Below are 19,757 nucleotides of genomic sequence, written 5' to 3'. Positions count from 1 at the left end.
CTTTGTCCTGCATCTCTGACAGAGATACTGAGATACCCACCATGTCTAGTTTTGGATTATAAACATTTGCATTATAATAGCTTGTATTTGCATACATGTTGAACAGTAATACAAATATGTGTTGTCCCAAACAAGAAAAACAGACGTGATTAACCAGGTCAAAGATTCTGTTTACCGGCTTTACAAAAGGATGACAGAACAGCATTCAAACCAGCCATCTAAATATATCCTTCCTGTCGCATATTTGTGAACTTCCGGATGCAAATACAACCATAGAACTAAAATCAACAGTAACTGGGTTAAATCTTGAGCCCACTGACATACTTAAAAAATAGCATGTCATCACTAATTATTTGTTTTGCAAACAATCTGACATGTCTGCGGTCCCCAAACCACAAAGACTCTAGTTACAGACAGAAATAAGTGGCTGTAAAAGTTTATTGCCATAGAAAAATAACAACAGGAGATAGGACGCCTCCCACCAAAATAAAACACATCATTTGGATATTAGTCATTCTGGCTTGATAGAGACTTGTCAGTAGTAGTCCAAGCCACCCCACGTTGACAATGCTCTGCTTTCATCCACAGAAGATCAGCCAAAGCCCTTCATGCAGGCTAAGTAAACAAGCCCTCTGGTGGGCGTTTGAGAGCACTTGAAAAACAACGCAGTCTCACGTTCACTAATGAGCTGAAAAAACAACCCAGTGAGTCCACCTGCTGCCGTGAAGCACAGCTCTGCTGATACAGGAAACTCAAATCCAAGTACATTAACATTTCCTTGTTGTGGCCCAGCTCACACAGCTGGTTTATGATTAAGCCAACACCCATGAGTTTGTGGTCCACTTGCCCCTGGGCCAGTCTCTCACTTCCCTGTGTGAGCAGGCAGGCTGTCCCACAGTGTGGGGCTCCCTCATGCTTTCCATTAAAAAGATCTATTGTGTGCACTTGATGAATTTGGTCATTATTCAATTATGAGTCTAATTCTGACACTGGCATGTAAAAAAGACTATCATATTATAACAGAAACCGTATTTTCTAATCAACTACAATCACAACATGTGAAAAGAGGCCTAGAGGTACATGAAATGTGTAGCTGTTTTTGTTTTATGACTAAACAACAGTGTCCTTTTTGTTCTTTCTTGACTTTTGTGTAATTCCAAAATGTTAATATTCATTTTTGCAGACTTCTCAGTGCTTTGTAGGAACCCTGAGAGTGGGAGGGAGTCCACCTCTGTGTTGTCGTTGCTGTTAATCCCCTGAGCCTTGGTCATCCGCTCAGCCCAGTTCCTCTTTTGTTTTGCCCTGCTTGCGGGGCATCTTCTTACTGCTGCTGTCCTCCAGCTCTTTGTTCTTGTAGTAGTGAGGAGCCACTTCTAGCAGCCAGCCGCTCTCGATCTCAATCACCTGAGAGTGAGGCGGAAATATGAATCAATCTAGTGCCATTTCTGTCAGGAATACTGTCAATACTGTACAGGAATGCTCATCAGACTTCCTCATTGCCATGCAGTCCCGTTTTCAGATAAGGCCACATAAAAGCAGTCTTTCTGAGAAGGCCCTCTGACTGGGCTCAATGAAAGGTGTGACTCTTTCCTGTTGTTTGAACAATGACTATTGCTTTTTCTGTGCTTTGCAATTTGTGTTTTAGTTTTATATTACCAGGTAAGGTCCTAAAACACACAGACTGCTATGAATTTAGATAACAAAATACTACTACTGCCCGTTGCTACCAACTCACAGTCTTAACTGTGCAAATACTACAAATACAAGTAGAAATGTAAATAAATATTTAAGAAAAAATACCAGGAAGGAAACTGTATAGCAGGGATGGGAAACAAAAAAGGTCCCTTGCTACAATTCACAATACTTGGATGTCGATTTGATAGTGTGTTGCAATTCTGCAGGTATATTATTATATTTGTAATGTGAAATTCTGGATAATACTGGACTATGGAAAACAGCTGACTCATACTCCAAAGAAATTCATCATGAGCTTTTTTCATTTATTGCAGGCCTAACAGGAACCAACCAGCAAAACAAAGCATGATATGGGCGATATGAGTTTGCACATTGATTATATGACCACGTGACTTTTCAAAGAGGGACAGTTTACAAATAGCAGTGCTCATGTTTAACCAATCTTTACCTTTGAAATTACCAAAGCCACAATACTTCCAGACTCTTGATTTAATGTGGAGGTGCAGCACAAATCCAGTCTTGAATTCCTGTGATCATATGCTTAATTATGATAATGATGATTCGAAGACCTAAAGTAACTGTTACCGCATGGTATGGAAATACAGAAATCCCCCCTCCAAAAATAAATAAATAAATAAATAAAAGTACAAAGTAATTTGTAACTGACTCAATTCTTCCTGCCCATCCCTGTGTTTCCCTCTGGCAGTGCTGAGAGGACACACCTGTCTCATGAACTCCTTGGTGGTGAAGACGAGCTCGTGGTAGATGAGCCAGCGGGGCTGCTCCTCGAACAGGGAGCTGTTGGGGTGCACGTAAACCGTCTGCTGATGCTTCACGGTCTTGTAGCCGCCTTTGCTGAGTCGTGCAGTGTGATAGAAATACCCCGCCGTCACCGCCTGGGAGGGAGAGGGGGAGATGGACAGACCGAAAACATTTTTTTGATTTTTTTCTTACCTTATGTCAACTTAAATAGATAAAAAAAAGTGTTGTTCTTTATGGCTGTCACCGTTTGCTACAAACGTCACCATGCTTATTTTGGTCTTATGATGGATTTATCAAAGATTTATACAAGATGAACCACACTTCTAAGAAATGAAGAAATGAAAGTCAAAGAAAGTAATAAGTGAAAGAAAGTCTGGAGTTTCCAACTTGGAACCACCAGACCACGGGATAGTCATGTGGGTTTTCCATAGTCTGAAGTCGGAAACTTCCCAGTTCCAACTTCCTATGAACGCAGTATAACACCACTGTGGCTGGCAGGGATTCAGGGCCTTGCTCAAGGACACTACAGCGGGCAGATGCTGGTTGAAAGAGGATCTTTCTAATCAAGGCACCGTGCTGCCTCAAAGGTTAGTGTGAGAATCATAAACAGTGACTAATTCATGCTATGACAGACAGAAATATTAAGTCTGGTGGATAAAATAGGCACAGGATGGAGGGAGTGCAAGGACAAAGGATGAGAGATGGTTTTTTTTTGTCCATCTCCCACCCATTTGAATGCTGCAGCACCTACTGGACACGTTATAGAGTTTTGTTTTGTTTTTCATTAAGAAGTCCCAGCTTTATTAATCTTTTTCTTCCTATGAAAGTTTACTTGGCAGATTTTATGGATGGTGGTGCTGGGTAGGCAAGACTATGTAGGACAGCTTGCTGTGTCCTGCTAGAACTTTCCATTGTTTGTGTTGTGCTTTATGTTTGGTTTCTCCTGTCTTTGTTTCATCACTCTGGTCTGATTTGTTGTCGACTAGTTAAATCTAGGTAGGCTCATTGTTTGTACAGTCACCAGAGACTTAAATTTGAACTTGGGAGTTTTTCAAAAGTTCTAGGCAGAGATAGTGCAGTTTCAGTACCAATGGGTATTGAAGTTGGGTTGTGTATGGGATGAGCTTGCAGATAACACCCAGATGCATTTCAGCTTCACACATTTGGCTGTGCTTTTACAAGTGTGTTTCCCACATATGCATGCAAACTGTTCAGGCAGGTAATTGAGACTGGTCAGTTTCACAAGTAATTCTCAGTAAGACATCCTGAAACTGTGAAACTCACCAGAAACTTGGCATGTTGTTGACAAAGAAATTCTGTATTTGTCCTTCCACTTCCTGTAAATGATTCCGCTTGTGTTTAAGTTTGCAGGTATACGTGTCATTTGTTTAAAACAAGGGATAGAAATTATGCTATCAGTGCCAATTTACAGTAAAGCTAAAGGATTACTGTATTGTTACAGTAAGTTTCAAATTCTAGATCATCCAAATAAACAAATGAATGAATAAAGTGATTAAGGGTCAGAGCCATGGTGCCCTTTGACTGTAACCCTGGAGCAAAGACAACTAATTAGAAAGGGAGGAGTGATTTCTGCATTTTTATCATTTTAATAGCCATGAATTTACTTTTTTCAGTTGTGTTCACTTGGTTTAACTAAACAGGGAGAATTCATATTGTCATAGGATTGCTTGAATCTTTTTGTGGATGTAAGTTTGTTGACACAGGCAAAGGCAGCATCTGACAGGTAAGGCGTCTCCCAGTTGCCAAACAAACACCGTCTCTTATCTCAAGTGGTTTTAGCGGTGAGTTCACAAACCACATGCGCCCTGATCGAAGAACATTTTAAAGCCACTTCAAATGGGCCATTTGCACCCATCCCACACCTTTTCCAGGCTCTAGATGTTCATTCTAAATGTTCATCATCAGCAGTTAAATGTATCGAGCACATTTTTGTTATAAAAAAAAGATCCTGAAAAACAAGTTGCTTTGCTGTTTTTATATTAGCATTTTATTGTCTTAAGCATTACATGTTGAACCTAAGAATTAAACAAAGCGTGACAATGTCACGTTTTGTCGCCTCAGTTATCATGTAAAACTTGAGTTTCCCATTTGTAACACTTTATTGGGTCTTATTCAAGTGCCTCCCAATTGTAATTACAATATTTCCAACAGTGCTAGAAGGGAGCATGTGTTTGCTGATGTAGTGATAGCTGGGGAGGTGCATAAAAAGTCAGAAAAGTCTGGGAATTAATGAAGTAAACCTTGTATTTAAAGATGCACAGTTCAAATAATATGACTTCAGAACACTTGGGTTATGTTGTTTGAGGTTATTTTTGGGTCATTCTTTGTCCTTTTTGAAACTCTAAACAAACAGTTTCCATTCAGTCCAGTCAGTTTTGGAGAACACTGGCACACAGCCACACCAGATAACTCCCTGTGTGTGCTGGAACGCATACAAACATTATTTCAGCTGACATAAGGGTGAATAGAAAATGACAAAACTTTAATTGGTGCATTGCTCCCAAAAAAGGGCTCATGTTTTAACTCATAAATCCAGATTAAACCCACTGGGACAGCAAGTTCAAGTTTATTTAGAGCCCAAAATCCTGGTTTACAGTCTGAAACTGCTTAAGAAGCCACAAGTTAAGAAAACAAAAGCACGGCAGGCCAATACTCCCTGACTTTATGCTCATAGAGGACAAGAAGAAACCAAAAACCCACAGATCAAATGGAGGAAACAAGGAGCGACCGAGAGCAGGGCCCCCTTCCTGGCAGGTCAGGTGTGCAATAGGTGCCAACCAGGTGGACAAATGATCAAATTAGGTTTGCCAAGCCAATCAGACCAAATCCAAGAAGCCAAAAGTGTCCTTGAACAAGATACAGAACCTGTCACCCTCTCCTTCAGGGATCAACAGAGTATGTGAAAAAGAAATGTAAGTTGATGATGGCTAATTTAAGCCACAAAATGGAGGCCATCCTGAGGCAGGAAGTGTTATTATTAGTCCTGCCCTCTTCTCCTGCCCCGACACCTGTCACTCATCTTGAGGAGCTGTCGTCTTTGAAACTGCATCTAGCCTGAAGCCGAGGTAAATGACACGCTTAAAGCAACTACAGGCTTTGAAGAGGCATACCAAAAATCCAATCCATCTGCACAAGAGAAAACACCCAAATCTCAATGCTCACTGTTTTTTTTAACAGGTTTGGTCTGCCACTGTTTAACATTTGCAGTTCTTTGGTTTCTCACTGCTTTCAACCAGCATTGTTGCTGCGGTAACTTTACTGTGGCTGCAACTTTCAACTAGCCACAGTAAATGATACACCCAAAAACAACCGTGACAGCTTTAAAAAGTGAATTTCAGGTTTGCAGGATTCAGGCATGCACACACTGGGTCACAGACAGACACTGCTTTAATAGATCATATTAAATAAAGGACCATACCAGTGATTTTCAATGTTTGGCCCGTTTACTACAATCTACGCACATCTTCTATTGCAACAAACCATTTTGCAAATCATGCATGTCAAGTCAAATTCAAATTTGAATTTTTGGTTGAAAAAGCCACCTTATGATATTGCTTCTGCAGCTAACACAGTTGTCACAATTTATAAAGAATGGAACTGATAATTCAAGGTATAAAGTTTCCCTTGGGACTCTGCCTGGTTCACTCTGTCCAGTTTCAAGTCATCAATACACAACAATACTGCTGCTTTTCAAAACTTTTTATGGCATTTCTTCCTTAATTTGATAGTGACAGTAGAAATAGACAGGAAAGGCAGTGGACAGAGAGGGGACGACATGCAGAAAAAGGCCCAGGCTGCTGTGGTGAGAACTTAGACATGATATGTGGTGTTCACTCACCAGGTGAGCTACCGGGTCGCCCTACAACACTGCTGAAAACTAATAGGGACACTGTAATTACCGTGATGGAATAGTGTTGTGGAGAAAGTTCGAGGTCTTTGAAAGTTCATTTTCATATTGTAATGGAATGAAGAGATCCAACAGCTGGATAAAAGGAAGGAAAAATGATATCAGTGTTCTAAAACCTGACTGCTTTGAGAAGTAGATATTAGGCTAAAGATGCAAACTCACTGGTATGGTCCTTTAATGTCTAAGAAGTGCATATGGCAGCTTTTTAACAAGGGCACAGCACAGTATAGCAGTCAATAAAAAAAAGTCCAAATTTGTGGCCCTGACCTTGCGGATGGGCACGCTGTCCCCCTGGGAGCTGACCACCTCCACCTCGATGCGATCCATCAGGCCCTCCAGCTGCTCCCGGACGTCCCGCGCTCGCTTCATGGAGCGGAACTGGATGAAGTTCTCATAGCACCACTGTGTGGAGTAGCCGCTCTCCACCCACTGAGGGACAAAGGCACCAACACCACAGTCAGCTCAGAGCTCCCGTTTTAGATTTAGGACAGGGAACTAACTGCACATGATCGCACATCATAATTTAGCTTCTACAATCAATAGCCATAGGACACTGAAAGAATTTCATTTGGGAAGTCCTCTGTAGAAATTATTCAACATGTAAGGCACATTTTGTTCTTCAAAACACAAAGAAAAGAGTGATTAATAACTGTGACCAACACATCTTGCAAGATTATGTAAAAAAAATCTACTGGGTATTTGGATACTTAATCTTCAAGTACAGAAACAGATCTGGTCAAAAAACAGAAAATTGTTAAAAGTTTCAAAAAACATAAATGACAACTGATTTACTGTGTTTGCCATAGATTTACATCCCCAATCAAATCCAGGTGATAACCGTACTACACAATAAAACTTAGTGATATTACACTGTGGCAGCCCATTGAATAGTTTAAATTTTATTTGACCTACTAGTTTTATTTTTGTTAACTGGCATCTGGCACAGCGGTTAACTGACCAGTGATTTAGCTTGTCCAGTCTTTAAATTCAAATGTAATGCAAACACAACAACTAAACTTCTATAAACATCAAAAAGCCATTTTTCATTGTGCTAATCTGCTGGTATAATCGACGAGAGTGTGTTTTGGACACATATCTTCAGCTATAACTACAGTCAACCTGCTGTCTTTATACCTGTGTGTAGACGTTGAGCAGCACCAGGTGATCTCCCCCCGGTACCACAAAGTTCATCCTAGCGTTGTCGGCGTGCACCACCTTGTCTTTGGGCCGGTAGAAGATAGAGTTGTTCACCGACAGCATGGCTGCTATGGTCAGCACTTCCTCTGAGCATTTGTACCTGAGAGGGAAGCAGAGAGGGCGTGGTGAAATGAAAATCCAGAGAAATAAAGAGACAATGAGATACAAGGACAGCGAAAAATGGTGAAGGTGAACTGATGCCTTCTAAAAAGGGAGTCTCGTTTAAAATAAGTAAGAGACAAAATCTATTTTTCTCTGTATTTTGGGTCTACTTGTCCTTTAATGTGGCAACCAGCTGCTGTAGAGTGAGGGCTTATTTTAGTATCAGCACAGAGACTTACTGCTCGGAGGCCAGGATCATCTTGCTCAGCATGGGGTCGACCGGCAGCTCGGCCATTCTGCGACCCAGCTGAACAACAGAAACACAAACACACAGTTATTGACCATTCACTAATTCAACACTGACATTTTGCTCCTTTAATGATGAGCAATACTTATTATAATTTCTGATGACACTTCCTTCCTTCCTTCTTCCTTGATAAACACTAATTTACAAGGCTGGGTTGGTAGCTACTGTTTTAAGTCAACACTGTGTCCCAGCCCTCACATCTATCAGTTTAAGCGATCAAGGAAGTGAGTGACTTGGAAGCACACCACAGCATCAGAAGTGGCAGGTATGTGCTTTATGTAAGTACGCAAAAGAACCAAAAGAAGAGGGTGGAGCTGCTGCATATGTTACGTAAACCTTTTTTTGCGATCAAATAATTATTTTGTTTTACAGTTTTTTCTCAATTGCACAACAGCACAACTACATAGCTCACCTGCAAATGGTGGGAGCTCACCCAAAATATTTTAACTCATTTTGAATTACAGTTTAAATTTAATTTTGGGTGTCAATAAGCAAGTCAGCTCCACCAAAATACGAAGTTCATTTGACAGCGTGTAAAACTAAGGTGGTCAAAATGTTTTGTCAGTGTCACAATGGACCCTAGAGGTGTGTTCCCTATCTCCAAAGTTCAGTCTCCCTGTAGTTCTCTGCGGACACCGAGTGCTCACTGCTCATTTTTCGGCTGCTATTGTGTATTAAAGTGACACCCTGAATCCTGATCCCTGTAGACTGGAGAGAGTCCAAGACAGGAGGAGGAGATGTTGGGTGTTCTGTTGCCCTGCGATAAGAACATGTGTACTCCCACCAGCTGCCCCAGAGCAGATTTCACGTTACAAGGTCTATGAATGTGTTTTAGGGTGAATGATACTGCAAAAATCCTACTGCAATTAATTTTACAAGTAGTAGTAAGGATTTTTTTTTTTTTTAACTTTCATTTTCACTGAAAAAGCTATTAAAATAATAATGGTGTGATTTTTGCTAGGGACTGTGCCAAACATGCATGTTTTCTTACATTTGGAAAATACAATTTATATGCCTGCAGATCTCTGTAGCAGCATATTCCTACCTACAACAATATTTTGTCATGCATTTTATCTTTATCAAAAAACTGCAGAAACTGCAACTGTAGCCAACTGTACTGGCTCATTGGCATCAGTGTGCTGAAACATTTGCAAGTTGTTTGAAAGAACAAGAAATTCTCCTCTCTTGTGAGCAAGTGACCAAACAGTGTGAAGCCTTTTACATACTGATATAATATCAATTATCATTTCAGAAGGAAGCCAAAGCAAATTGTAGTGCACAATCCAAAATGTACAGTAGCAATCAAACGGTGTGTCAACGATGCTGCCACTTTTCTCACACACATTTCCTGCAGAGGAAAAGTGGATGGTGGGTAAATTGCAAAAGAAAAATACCGGTTACCATTTTGAGCAGGCAAGCTAAGAACTTATTACTATTCACTACATGTTGTGTTATGAGCAATATAAGGCTCTGTGGAACAAGCTGAAGTGGAGACTTTGGTGACTGGAAGACAGTTCGCTCTGTTATAAATCTGTTTTCAAGGCAAATGGATCAAGAATGATTCATATAAAAAGTATTTTAAGTTGAGACTAATCCCCTACTTTCACCTATTTTTAACATGAAAAGATTAAGAGACACGCAAGTTTCTTATCTCAGAGAAAACCTCTCACCAAAGAACACAGGGTGATACTGTTCAAATCTAGAAACGTGTGCTGGCCTTGTCTCCATGTGTATCTTTGAGATCACAAATGACTCTGAGTTTACGTAACAGTGAATGCTTTACTGATATCATGGCCCTCAAATCTTGTGAAGGCACGGTGCTTACAGGCCCTCACCAAATAAAAAGTCAATTTCATTCTTTTTACTTTAACTTCACAGACTTCCTTCAATGAGGAAAGCTGTAGGCAGTTTCTTCTTTCTTCATCTGTGAAAACAATGTGGGAGATTCAGGAGTACGGTTCCCCCTGATGAATTGCATAATAGTCTCAAAGATATGAAAAAAGTGAAATCTCCAGGTTGGATTGGTGTCCCCATCCCTACCCACCGGTATTTTACGACAGAATCTGGGAGAGGCTCAGCCCATATTTGCTAAATATGTTTCAAACAGGAATTAAAGGAGGCTCAGGTGGGAATAATGCAAACCTTGCACTGATGTCCTTAAATTACCCTTTAAATTCACTTCTTCTTGGCAATCTTCTATTGTAAGTGCCTTATAAATTTCTTCTGAGCCTTTAGGACTATACATATTTAGATTTTAGATAACAGTAAGACCAAAATACAATGTTTATTTTAATTAACACATAACATTTTCATCACAGTGGTAGTAATTGCTGTAGAAGCACACCACAGCTTAATGAATACACACTGCACTGACATTATTATCATTATCATTAACATTAGTAGCATTATTATTGCTGTGATCAGTAAAGGAGTCAGGAAAGCTAAATACGTGGCCACGCTCAAGCACAACTTAATACACAAGACTCTTTTCTTTTTTTTCTCCCAATGATCTTTTCATGATAAGTAGACATTTCTTTGGTGTTTTTCCACTAGCACTTCCCAGACATCACCTGTTAGTTTGACAGCGTAACGGGTAACATGGTATCTATTTTTGTCTTTGGCAGTTCGACAGTCGTGGTTATCACTTTTCATGCTTACTGCCCAGCCCTGTTCTTCTTTTATTTAGTCTGAATAAACTGGCCTGCTTTTGTAAAAAACACATCTCTTCCTGGATTTGCTTAGGAAAAACGAAATGTTAAGCATTCTGAATTTAGAATCGTAATTTCAGTAGTCAGATTTGAAATACTTTTGTTAAAAACTGGCAAAGAAAAACCAACAGTATTCATTCATATGGAGATGACAGTGATTATCATTTTGTGCATTAGCTGTTTGCTACCTTGGTGAGCTCTCCCAGGTGGTTGAGGGCTCCCAGTGCGTAGAGCTGCTCCAGAGCCAGGACCAGAGTCTCGTGAGGAGGCGGGTCCATGAAATCAAAGTGAATGAGGTCATTGATACCTGCGGGCAAAGAGATATTATGCTTATCAGACTGATATAATATCTATTAAACATGAATTGCATGCACATCTCCGTGACACAACCTTTTGTTCAGTGTTTTCAACAACAACTTAATAGATTCACTGTTGTTATATCTTCACTACAACCTCAAAATAAAGCCCCTCTTCCCCTCACCCAGACTCTTGAGCAGCAGGACTACATTGCCCAGGTTGGTCCTCTGAATCTCAGGCACAGTAGTCTCCTCCATCTCATGCTTAAAAGCCCAGGCCGTGTAAAGCCTGAAACATTTCCCAGCAGCCACTCTGCCTGCACGGCCTGCTCTCTGGTTGGCCGAAGCCTGAGAGCAGAACAAAACAGAGAGCAAGAGTTAACAGTTTGAAAACAGTGCATAGTTTTCAGGAATACACAATACACAGAGGGGAAATAAAAGTAATAAAATGTAGTCACACTCATAATTTGCTATATTAAATCAATGGCAATTTGCCTTTTCAAAAACAGGTGGTGGCCCTCAGGTGTTTTCTGTCCTCCATCTTTTAAATATAAAATAAAATTTGTTTTTATAATCTCTTCATATTTACTTAGGAACATTTTGATTATGTAATATTTCAGTCTGTGCTAACACACTGTCCAACGTGTTGCTCTGTGATCTATGCTACAAATGCATCTATAAAAAACTCTGAATTTAATCTATCTTTAATAAAGAAAATTTTATTCTACTTTAAATTCTAAATCAATACTAAATTGCGTTTCTATGTGAAAATGCTGTGAAAACCATGAAGTTACCCGTGAGCAGGGTGTGACTATCAGTGACTCCATGCCAGTGCGGGCGTTGTAGCTCTTCTGTTTGCAGAAGCCCGGGTCAATGACGTAGATGATGCCGTCTATAGTGAGCGAGGTCTCTGCTATGTTAGTGGCCACAACCACCTGGAATTGAGAGTGAGAAAATGCACAAGATTCAGTGCTAAGAGATAAAATGAGTTGGCACAGCACTAGAATCAAGGAATCAACATCAGGATTAATGGTTTAAAAAAAAGCAGAAAACAAAGGTTTGATCTAACACTCAGAGATTACGAGTCAGCGTTACCAACCACTCAAAGTCATTATACTTCAGCTCCCCCTAATGGTAAATATCGGCATGGATGTTTACAGCCACTAGATGTGTAGTTGAGAATAAGCACCCATTTTATTATTTGTGCTGTATATGTAATATGTTACAGAGTGGTCTACATCAGTCTCTCAAAGCAGAAAGCATTAATGAACGGCAGAGGGAACGCAAACAAAAAGGGGGGTGGCTACATGAATACTGATATGACTATAGTCACAACACGTTCACAATGTGGAAAATTTCCTTTGGTTTCACCAGCTAAGACATGAAAGACATTATAATGTTTAATGTCTAACATAACGTAAACACAAAGTCTCATGGAATCTCTGCAGAGTAGACCTTTGTACTAAATGCAATGTGCAATACACCAATGTGCGATGTACAAGTATAAAGAAGACTGTCCTGTCCTGTGGAAAAAAAAAAAAAACTCCTGTGGCAAAGTCTCAAGAGCACCACACTGTATCTGTAGACTAAGGCGTGAATCCAAGTTTGATTTATAGCCTAAACAGCGCTCTGGACAATACTTTAATTAGCTCTCAGTAATCTATAATGTCTCTCTGGGGTAAATTCAGGGGCAGAAACAGTACAGGCTGTACTTACATTTTACATTGAAACAGTAACTTGCAACCTGCAAACCACAAGAAATGCAACTACAATACAAAACCAATTACATATAGTAGTGGTTTATGCATTCCAAGACTGCTCTACCGACTACACTACACAGGAAGTGACATCACAGCATCTCACCTTGCGAGCTCCGGGTGGGGTAGGGTTGAAGATCTTAGCCTGCATGTCGGATGGCAGGTTGGCGTAAATTGGCAGCACCAGCAGCTCAGAGATCTTGGACCCAAGTCGCCTGCATCTGTCCTGCAGCAGCTCACAACACGCCTCAATCTCCTCCTGCAAGACAAGATTACATCAGATCTGAAAAAGTCAGTCATCCCTCTGAGGTAAATTATAGGATTTTACTTAGTGCATCAGTATAATTCTGTTACAGAACAAGCCCTGTTGAGATAATGGTGAAGTATTATGACAGTTGGTTATGCTTAGGAAGCACACATGGAGGCTGATCTGTCTGTGATACAAAAAGTATGAATTTTTGTGACTGAAAATACAAAACAATATGAACAGCACCTGGCCAGTGAGGAAGACCAGGATGTCTCCAGGAGGTTGGGTGACGTGGATCTGCAGCACCGACACCACACATGCCTCCAGGTAGTCTGCCTCTGGAGCCTTCACAAAAGAGTACAGACACATCAACAGAAATAACTATTAACTATTGTCTTTTTTGTTAAGTTTTGTTTTGAGGGACGGTTACATATGTTTCTTAATTCTCTAAATCCTCTTAATCCTTTGGTGAAACTGTTACTTTTGGAAGAAAAATCACTAATTCCTACTTTGGTGTAGTAGATATCGACAGGGAATCTCCTGCCGGGGATCCTGAAGACGGGCGCATCATCGAAGAAGCAGGAGAATCGCTCGGTGTCCAGAGTGGCGCTGGCCACCAGCACCTTAAGGTCCGGTCTGAACCTGGCAATGTCCTTAATCAGGCCGAACAGGATGTCTGTGTGGAGCGTCCGCTCATGGGCTTCGTCTATGATGATGACACTGGCAAGAGTGGAGGAACAAGTACAAAACATAATACTCACATGTGTTTTATAGACGTATGATATAAATCAAGGTCAGTGATAATGTAAGAATCCTGTGCCAAGATGGGAATTCAAATATGTGGTTAAATGTTGAAGGTATGGTTAGTGATTATTTTCTAACAGGCTAACCTGAATGACAGAGCCTCCTACATGAATTATTGTCAAACTGTAGTAAGGAACTTTGGGAAGGGAAAGGTAGATGGGTAAAAAAACATAAAATACTAGGATTTTAACAATCATACATCAAGTAGAGCTAGTTATTATTAAAGTGAAGCATTATTTAATCACCCCAACACAAAATGAGAAGTGAATTCTATTATACTGTGATGAGGAAAGTTATCAGGAACTCAAAAACATAAGAAATGAATTAATTTTGTGTCATGAAACTTGGAAAAAGCACATACTTGTGAAATGGGTTGATTTTTATGAATGATTATTATTTTCAGAACAAGCACCAACTAGGAGCAGCTGGATGTATCGTCTCACCTGTAGCTGGCCAGGTCAGGCTCGGTGAGAAACTCTCGGAGCAGCATCCCGTCTGTCATGTACTTGAGCACCGTCCGCTCCGAGGTACAGTCCTCAAAACGGATACTGTAGCCCACCTACAACACAAAATGAACAAGAAAACACGTTTTTAAACCAAAGCACTTTTTCATGTGCATTATTTCACAAAATGCCATGATTCCTGGAAATGAATTGAGTCCAATTTAACAACAGAAGTATAAAAAGAAGGGGCTGGGTTAGGTTCCCTGCACCTGAATACAGAGGGAAAACAGAGTGAGACAAACTCACCTCATTACCGAGCTTGACGCCCACTTCCTCTGACACCCTGGCTGCCACAGACATGGCTGCCACCCTGCGAGGCTGGGTGCACCCAATTTTCATGCCTCCTTTAGTGTAGCCCTGAAAGAGGAGCAACAACATATTAATACTCAACATTTAATGTCTAAACCTGGCAAACAGCGCCACACAATGGACCACTGGGTTAACTGCTGACAGAGTTGATTAATCTATCCATTATTGTTTTGATTTATTAATTAGTCATCTCATCTATGAAGCATTAGTGGCGAGTAGTCATGTTAGGACTGGCCTATTAAATATAATGAGGTCTGTAGATATGCAGCCATCATAATAGACTGTGACATAGTGGCTGTTTGGCAGCTGTTCTTTAATTTCCACTTACATCCTCCATGAGGTACTGAGGGATCTGGGTGGTCTTGCCAGATCCCGTCTCCCCCTCAATGACCAGGATCTGGTGCTCATGGATGGCCGCCAGCAGGTCTTCTCTGTAGGGGAAGACCGGCAGGCTGCGTCGCACCTCCTGGATGGACTGTTTCTTCAGCTCCGCCTGGGACAGAGCCGGGGCTTCATGCTCCTGAACACGACACGGAGGGAGGAAGTGAATTTAGGTCCAATGCTTTTGAATCTTCTCTTTCTGTTATGAAAAGGCATCTTTAACCAAATATCACCCTCATATACAAATTCAATAATCAATAATCCAGGAAGAACATTTTCTTCTTGTTCAAAATCTGAAAGGGATTTGCCATAAAAACTGTTCTTATATTAAAGACTCTCATCATTGCTTTGTGAATTGCAGTTTCAGTTTATATTTTGGGGTTATGGGTTCATCCCGACCTGAATCAATACGGAATCAAAATGAAATTGGTATTGAATTAAATAGGGACCTTGTGAATGAGAATCAAATCAAATTGGGAAATCAGTGCTCGTATCCAGCCCTAGTCAACAGGAGTATATAAAACCCACCTTTTCTGAAAGGGTTCCCTTCATGGTGACAGCAGTGCTGACGAAGTTGATCATCTCGTCCTCCTCCAGGATCAGCTGGTACTTCTCCCTCTCCTCCTTTATCCCTCGCTCCCGCTCCCTCTTGGCCCCGAAGCTGAGGGAGGCCGTCTTCAGCCTCTCCTCCTCCCAGCGGCCCTGCTCTCCTCCCAGCTCCATGGGTAATTCTTCCAGCTCCAGGTCCCTCTGGGGCACCTCCTGGTCGTGGAGAGAGAGACAGAGACAGGGGAAACAAGGGCAGGTGCAGGAAGCCAGAAAAGGGGGTAGAGGAAGAAAAGCATAAGGGTGAGTGTCAAGAAAAAAAGAGACTACATAAGAGGCAAGCAAGCACTTCAATCGATCACAGCATCAGATTTTCGCCATTACACCCCACACCCATACCTTGCTCCTCTTCTCTTCTGGCATGTAGTATCTGTTCTTCCTCTCCTCCTTTTCCTTGGCACCGGCCTTCTTGTAATCCCTGGCCAGGTCGCGGAGGGTGCGTTTGTATTCTAAATCCCCTTTCTCCCTTTCCGTCAGCTCCTCTGTGGAGAAAAGGTACTCGTCATCAGCGATCTCTGCCTCCAGGTCGTCCAGCTTCTCCGCCTCTCTCTTCTGCAGGTATTCCCAGCGAGATCGCTTCCTCAGCTCCGGCACCTGGAGAGTCGGGAAGGGAGAGAATCACAAACTGAGTTATATATTGAGTTTTATTTGATTATACAACAAATCATTCTTACAATCAAAGGAAGAAGTGCTTACACTCTGGTATCCATTGTATGTCAAAGTTTAAAAAAAAAAAAAAAAAAAAAAAAAAAAACAGCTGCACAGAGCAAGAGTGAGAATATTTGGCTGAATACTGAAATGAATTTACTCTAGTTTATTAGAAGTGAAAAATGTGTTTCGCTCTTGATAAACTACGGTAAATTCAACCGAGTATACGATTGTTTATTTAGATTTTTATCAATTGAGTTTAATTCAAAATTCAACAGTTAGCAAATCAGTTTATGTATGTTTTTTTGGAACAGTTTATTTCAATTGGAGTTTATAAACTGTGATTCAAATCAACAATTCACTTCAGCAAATTGAAGCCAAATATTACATTGATTATTACACAATAATGTGAGAATATGCTTTATCCTCTAAAATGTGAAAAAAAATAAATAAATAAAAATAACTGAATTTCTTATTTTTGGCCAAAAATTGCCACCCCCCAAAAAATAATTTAAAGCATTTTGTAAAAATGCCACAAAGTTAGTTCTTATTTTGTTAAGAATCATGAGTACTTCTATTCAAAGCTTTTCATATTCAAGCCAGTGCGATTCATTCTGTTCATTCATTCTGCATTTGAATCAGCAGAATTTATTATGGATACATTATTATTACGGAAAGTCAGCACTCACTAATTTCTTCTGATCCTCTTCTGCCATCCTCAGCCTCTTCTGAGCTTCTTCATAAGCCTGCAGAAAAACAACAAACAACAACATGGAAAAGATTAAAAAAAAAAAAAAAAAAAAAAAAATGACAGCAGGTGATCTTTGGCAAACCACACCACTGTGTTGTAATTCACCTTTTTGTCAGTCCTCTCCGTGATGTTGCGCGTCTTATCTTTGTCTCTCTGTTTCACTCGCTCGGCGAACGCATCTCTCTCCTCAATATCCTGCAGGCGCTCTCTCTCCTCCTTCTCCCACTCTTCCTCTTCTTCTTCTTTCTTGACAGACTTCCGGTCCTCTTGGCCTGAAGCACTCCTGATATGAAGAAAGCCTCATCATACCACTGTTTCTCATGTTTGTTTAAATCAGCGCTGCTCCTTGAGATGCAGTTCAAAGGGATCTGTGATAAATATTTACTGTTTTCTGCAGAGGAATAACTTTCTCTGAGATTAATCCAAATCTAACATACTGTTGGAATAAGCAAAGTCATCTCGCCAGGCCTGGACAAATTCTCTGTGGTCCTACAAGACAACCTATCCTGTTCCCTAATGAAAGCACTGTTCAGGTGTAACTGTATGCTTTTGGCACATCTATGACAATAAACAAATACAGAGGAAAAGCAAAAGCTAACAAGCAGCAGGATCAGTGGATTCTAGGCAATGATATGAATAATTACTACAGCACAGCCTCTCATAATGTTAAAACTATTCAAACACAGCCTCATGTTGATTCATGTCAATGACAGCAACACATATAGACAAAAAAAGAAAAAAGTATGATGAAAACAGTGCGAAACATCTCTGTTACCGTTTTTGAGATTCCTCTTCACTTGATGACTCGCTCTCCTTTTTCTGTCTGATGTGTTTCCTTTTGTTTCCTCGGTCCTTGTCTTTGCTTTTCTTCTTCCCTCTCTCCTTCTCCCGAACAACCTCTCCATCACTGTCGCTGTCCTCCAGTAAGGTGTACGTCCGGTTCTTCCTTTCCATTTCTATGGCTTGCCGTTCAATCACTCGGGACTGTTTCTCAACCACCTGCTGGTGAGGAACCTAACACACAATCATAAGAGGTTAGAGATTTGATTGCCACTGAAAATATCAACAATTACAATACAAATAAATGCGTTGTGTAAATGTTCACATGGAGAAAAGACTGTAAGACTACACCAGCTACGAAGGCATACCTTATGATAGAGCTCTTGGGCGAAGGCGATCACATTCTGATCAATATCAATGGTGCCCGTCTGCTGGAGGCGGGATACAAAGTCCTGAGGGCCGGAGGATTTCCGCGCTGTGCCGATCATAAATTGGGCCACGTATCTGTCGCTCAAGCCGAGGATGTCATGGAGACGGTCGTTCACCCACTGCTCGAGATTGGCCATGTTGGCTTCTGTGGAGGGACGACACAATGTGTGTTACACAGCTGCAATCGAGACGTGAGCCAAGCTGCGAAAGTACATCAGGTAGCTACGTCTGCACGCCCGGAATCAAACATCCAAAGTTACTATCATTATTATCAGTAGTCAAAAAGTTAAAATAGCTTTGTTGTCTTGGCATAGTCATTTTACAACCTTTAAAACAAACATCAGGCATTTGTAGTTTTTTTTTTCTTGTGATTTTTAAGTGTACATGTATCCCTATCCATTCAGCATCACAAACAAACCCAATATGAGTCCAGAATATGTTACTACACAAACATTTTCCATCATTATTATTGATATTACTATAATTATTTTCACATTTAATGATCACTGAGGGTCACTGGGCGGTTACTTTCTGAGAACATAACATTTGAACGTTTCAAATAAACTGGATTCTGCTGCACTTAATGATCAATTCCCAATATAATCCATTTAATCCACACACTGCCTGTGTCCATGCATGATATAACTAGCACTAAAATGGGTACGGAGACATATTTCAATGACAAATCAATGTTATTTATTTTTTCCTGACAATAATTACTCTTGGCAGGTGTTTTAGTGAAGTGCCACAGGCTTTAACTTCCACTCAAATAACTTCATGTCTGCTTTGTCAGGCACTGTCTTAGCTAGCCGTTTGTTTTATTTAACGCACATGAAGGAGAAAACAAGGTCGCTACGATTTAGTGTAAGCACAATTATCTGTCGGCTGGTTACAGGAGTTGAGACAAACTAATATTAATCGCTTAACTAGTCGACAACATCTTACCGCTTTTCAAAATGTTCACAGAGTTGTAACTGCCAGGCTAACGGCTAACGTTAGCTCAAGATTATCCAACTGCTAAGTTCAACGGCAGCTCCGCGGGTCACTAAAAACACACTTAAACATTACGTGCATCCTTCCGTGATCATGTGTACTCATTTGTAGCCGTTTTAGAAAGCAAAAAACCACGATAAATTAATTTATCAACGCATGTTTTGCTAAGGTGTACCGAAATCGGAAGCGGATTGGCGTCATCTACACACCAAAGAAGAAGACACGGCGGACAGAGCTACAGGATGAGCTTTGCTGCCCCCAGGCGGCCAGCTGAAACACAACATGTCATTCAACAGCCGCGCGGTCCTTGGAGAAAAATAAGAGGTAGTTGAATTTTGTCAGTATATCACCAAGTGGAAGTTAACACAATGTTTGAATGTGCCTCACTAGTATAAAATCACTATATACTAAAATTAAAATAAGGTTTAACATAGTGATTTTTTTTTGTTAATCAAGCCTCGAGATCTAGCCTGCGTCCCATGTGCCACAGATTGGGCTACACTGCAAACACTGACGTCCAATTTTCCACTCAAAGATACAGCTTGATGACTTTA

General features: G+C 40.7%; 1 protein-coding gene across 1 annotated transcript; it reads right to left on the bottom strand.

Moving 5' to 3' along the window:
- Positions 1 to 420: 420 nt before the first annotated feature.
- dhx16 (DEAH (Asp-Glu-Ala-His) box polypeptide 16) lies at positions 421 to 19,397 on the bottom strand. The gene is made up of 21 exons (XM_030072021.1): positions 19,156 to 19,397; positions 18,150 to 18,355; positions 17,777 to 18,015; positions 17,107 to 17,284; positions 16,940 to 16,996; positions 15,942 to 16,196; positions 15,525 to 15,758; positions 14,944 to 15,135; positions 14,553 to 14,663; positions 14,247 to 14,362; positions 13,509 to 13,719; positions 13,246 to 13,344; positions 12,859 to 13,011; positions 11,790 to 11,930; positions 11,181 to 11,343; positions 10,888 to 11,006; positions 7,924 to 7,991; positions 7,520 to 7,682; positions 6,653 to 6,814; positions 2,418 to 2,591; positions 421 to 1,404 (listed from the first exon to the last, which is right to left on the bottom strand). Exons 2-21 carry the CDS (start codon positions 18,345 to 18,347, stop codon positions 1,276 to 1,278), a joined length of 3,162 nt encoding a protein of 1,053 aa, XP_029927881.1. The 5' UTR covers positions 18,348 to 18,355; positions 19,156 to 19,397; the 3' UTR covers positions 421 to 1,275.
- Between the last annotated feature and the right edge of the window lie 360 nt (positions 19,398 to 19,757).

This window comes from Myripristis murdjan, chromosome 16 (assembly GCF_902150065.1).
Source record: "Myripristis murdjan chromosome 16, fMyrMur1.1, whole genome shotgun sequence".
Taxonomy (NCBI): Eukaryota; Metazoa; Chordata; class Actinopteri; order Holocentriformes; family Holocentridae; genus Myripristis; species Myripristis murdjan.
The sequence above is the reverse complement of the archived record's forward strand: the minus strand, read 5'-3'. Positions and strand labels throughout refer to the sequence as shown.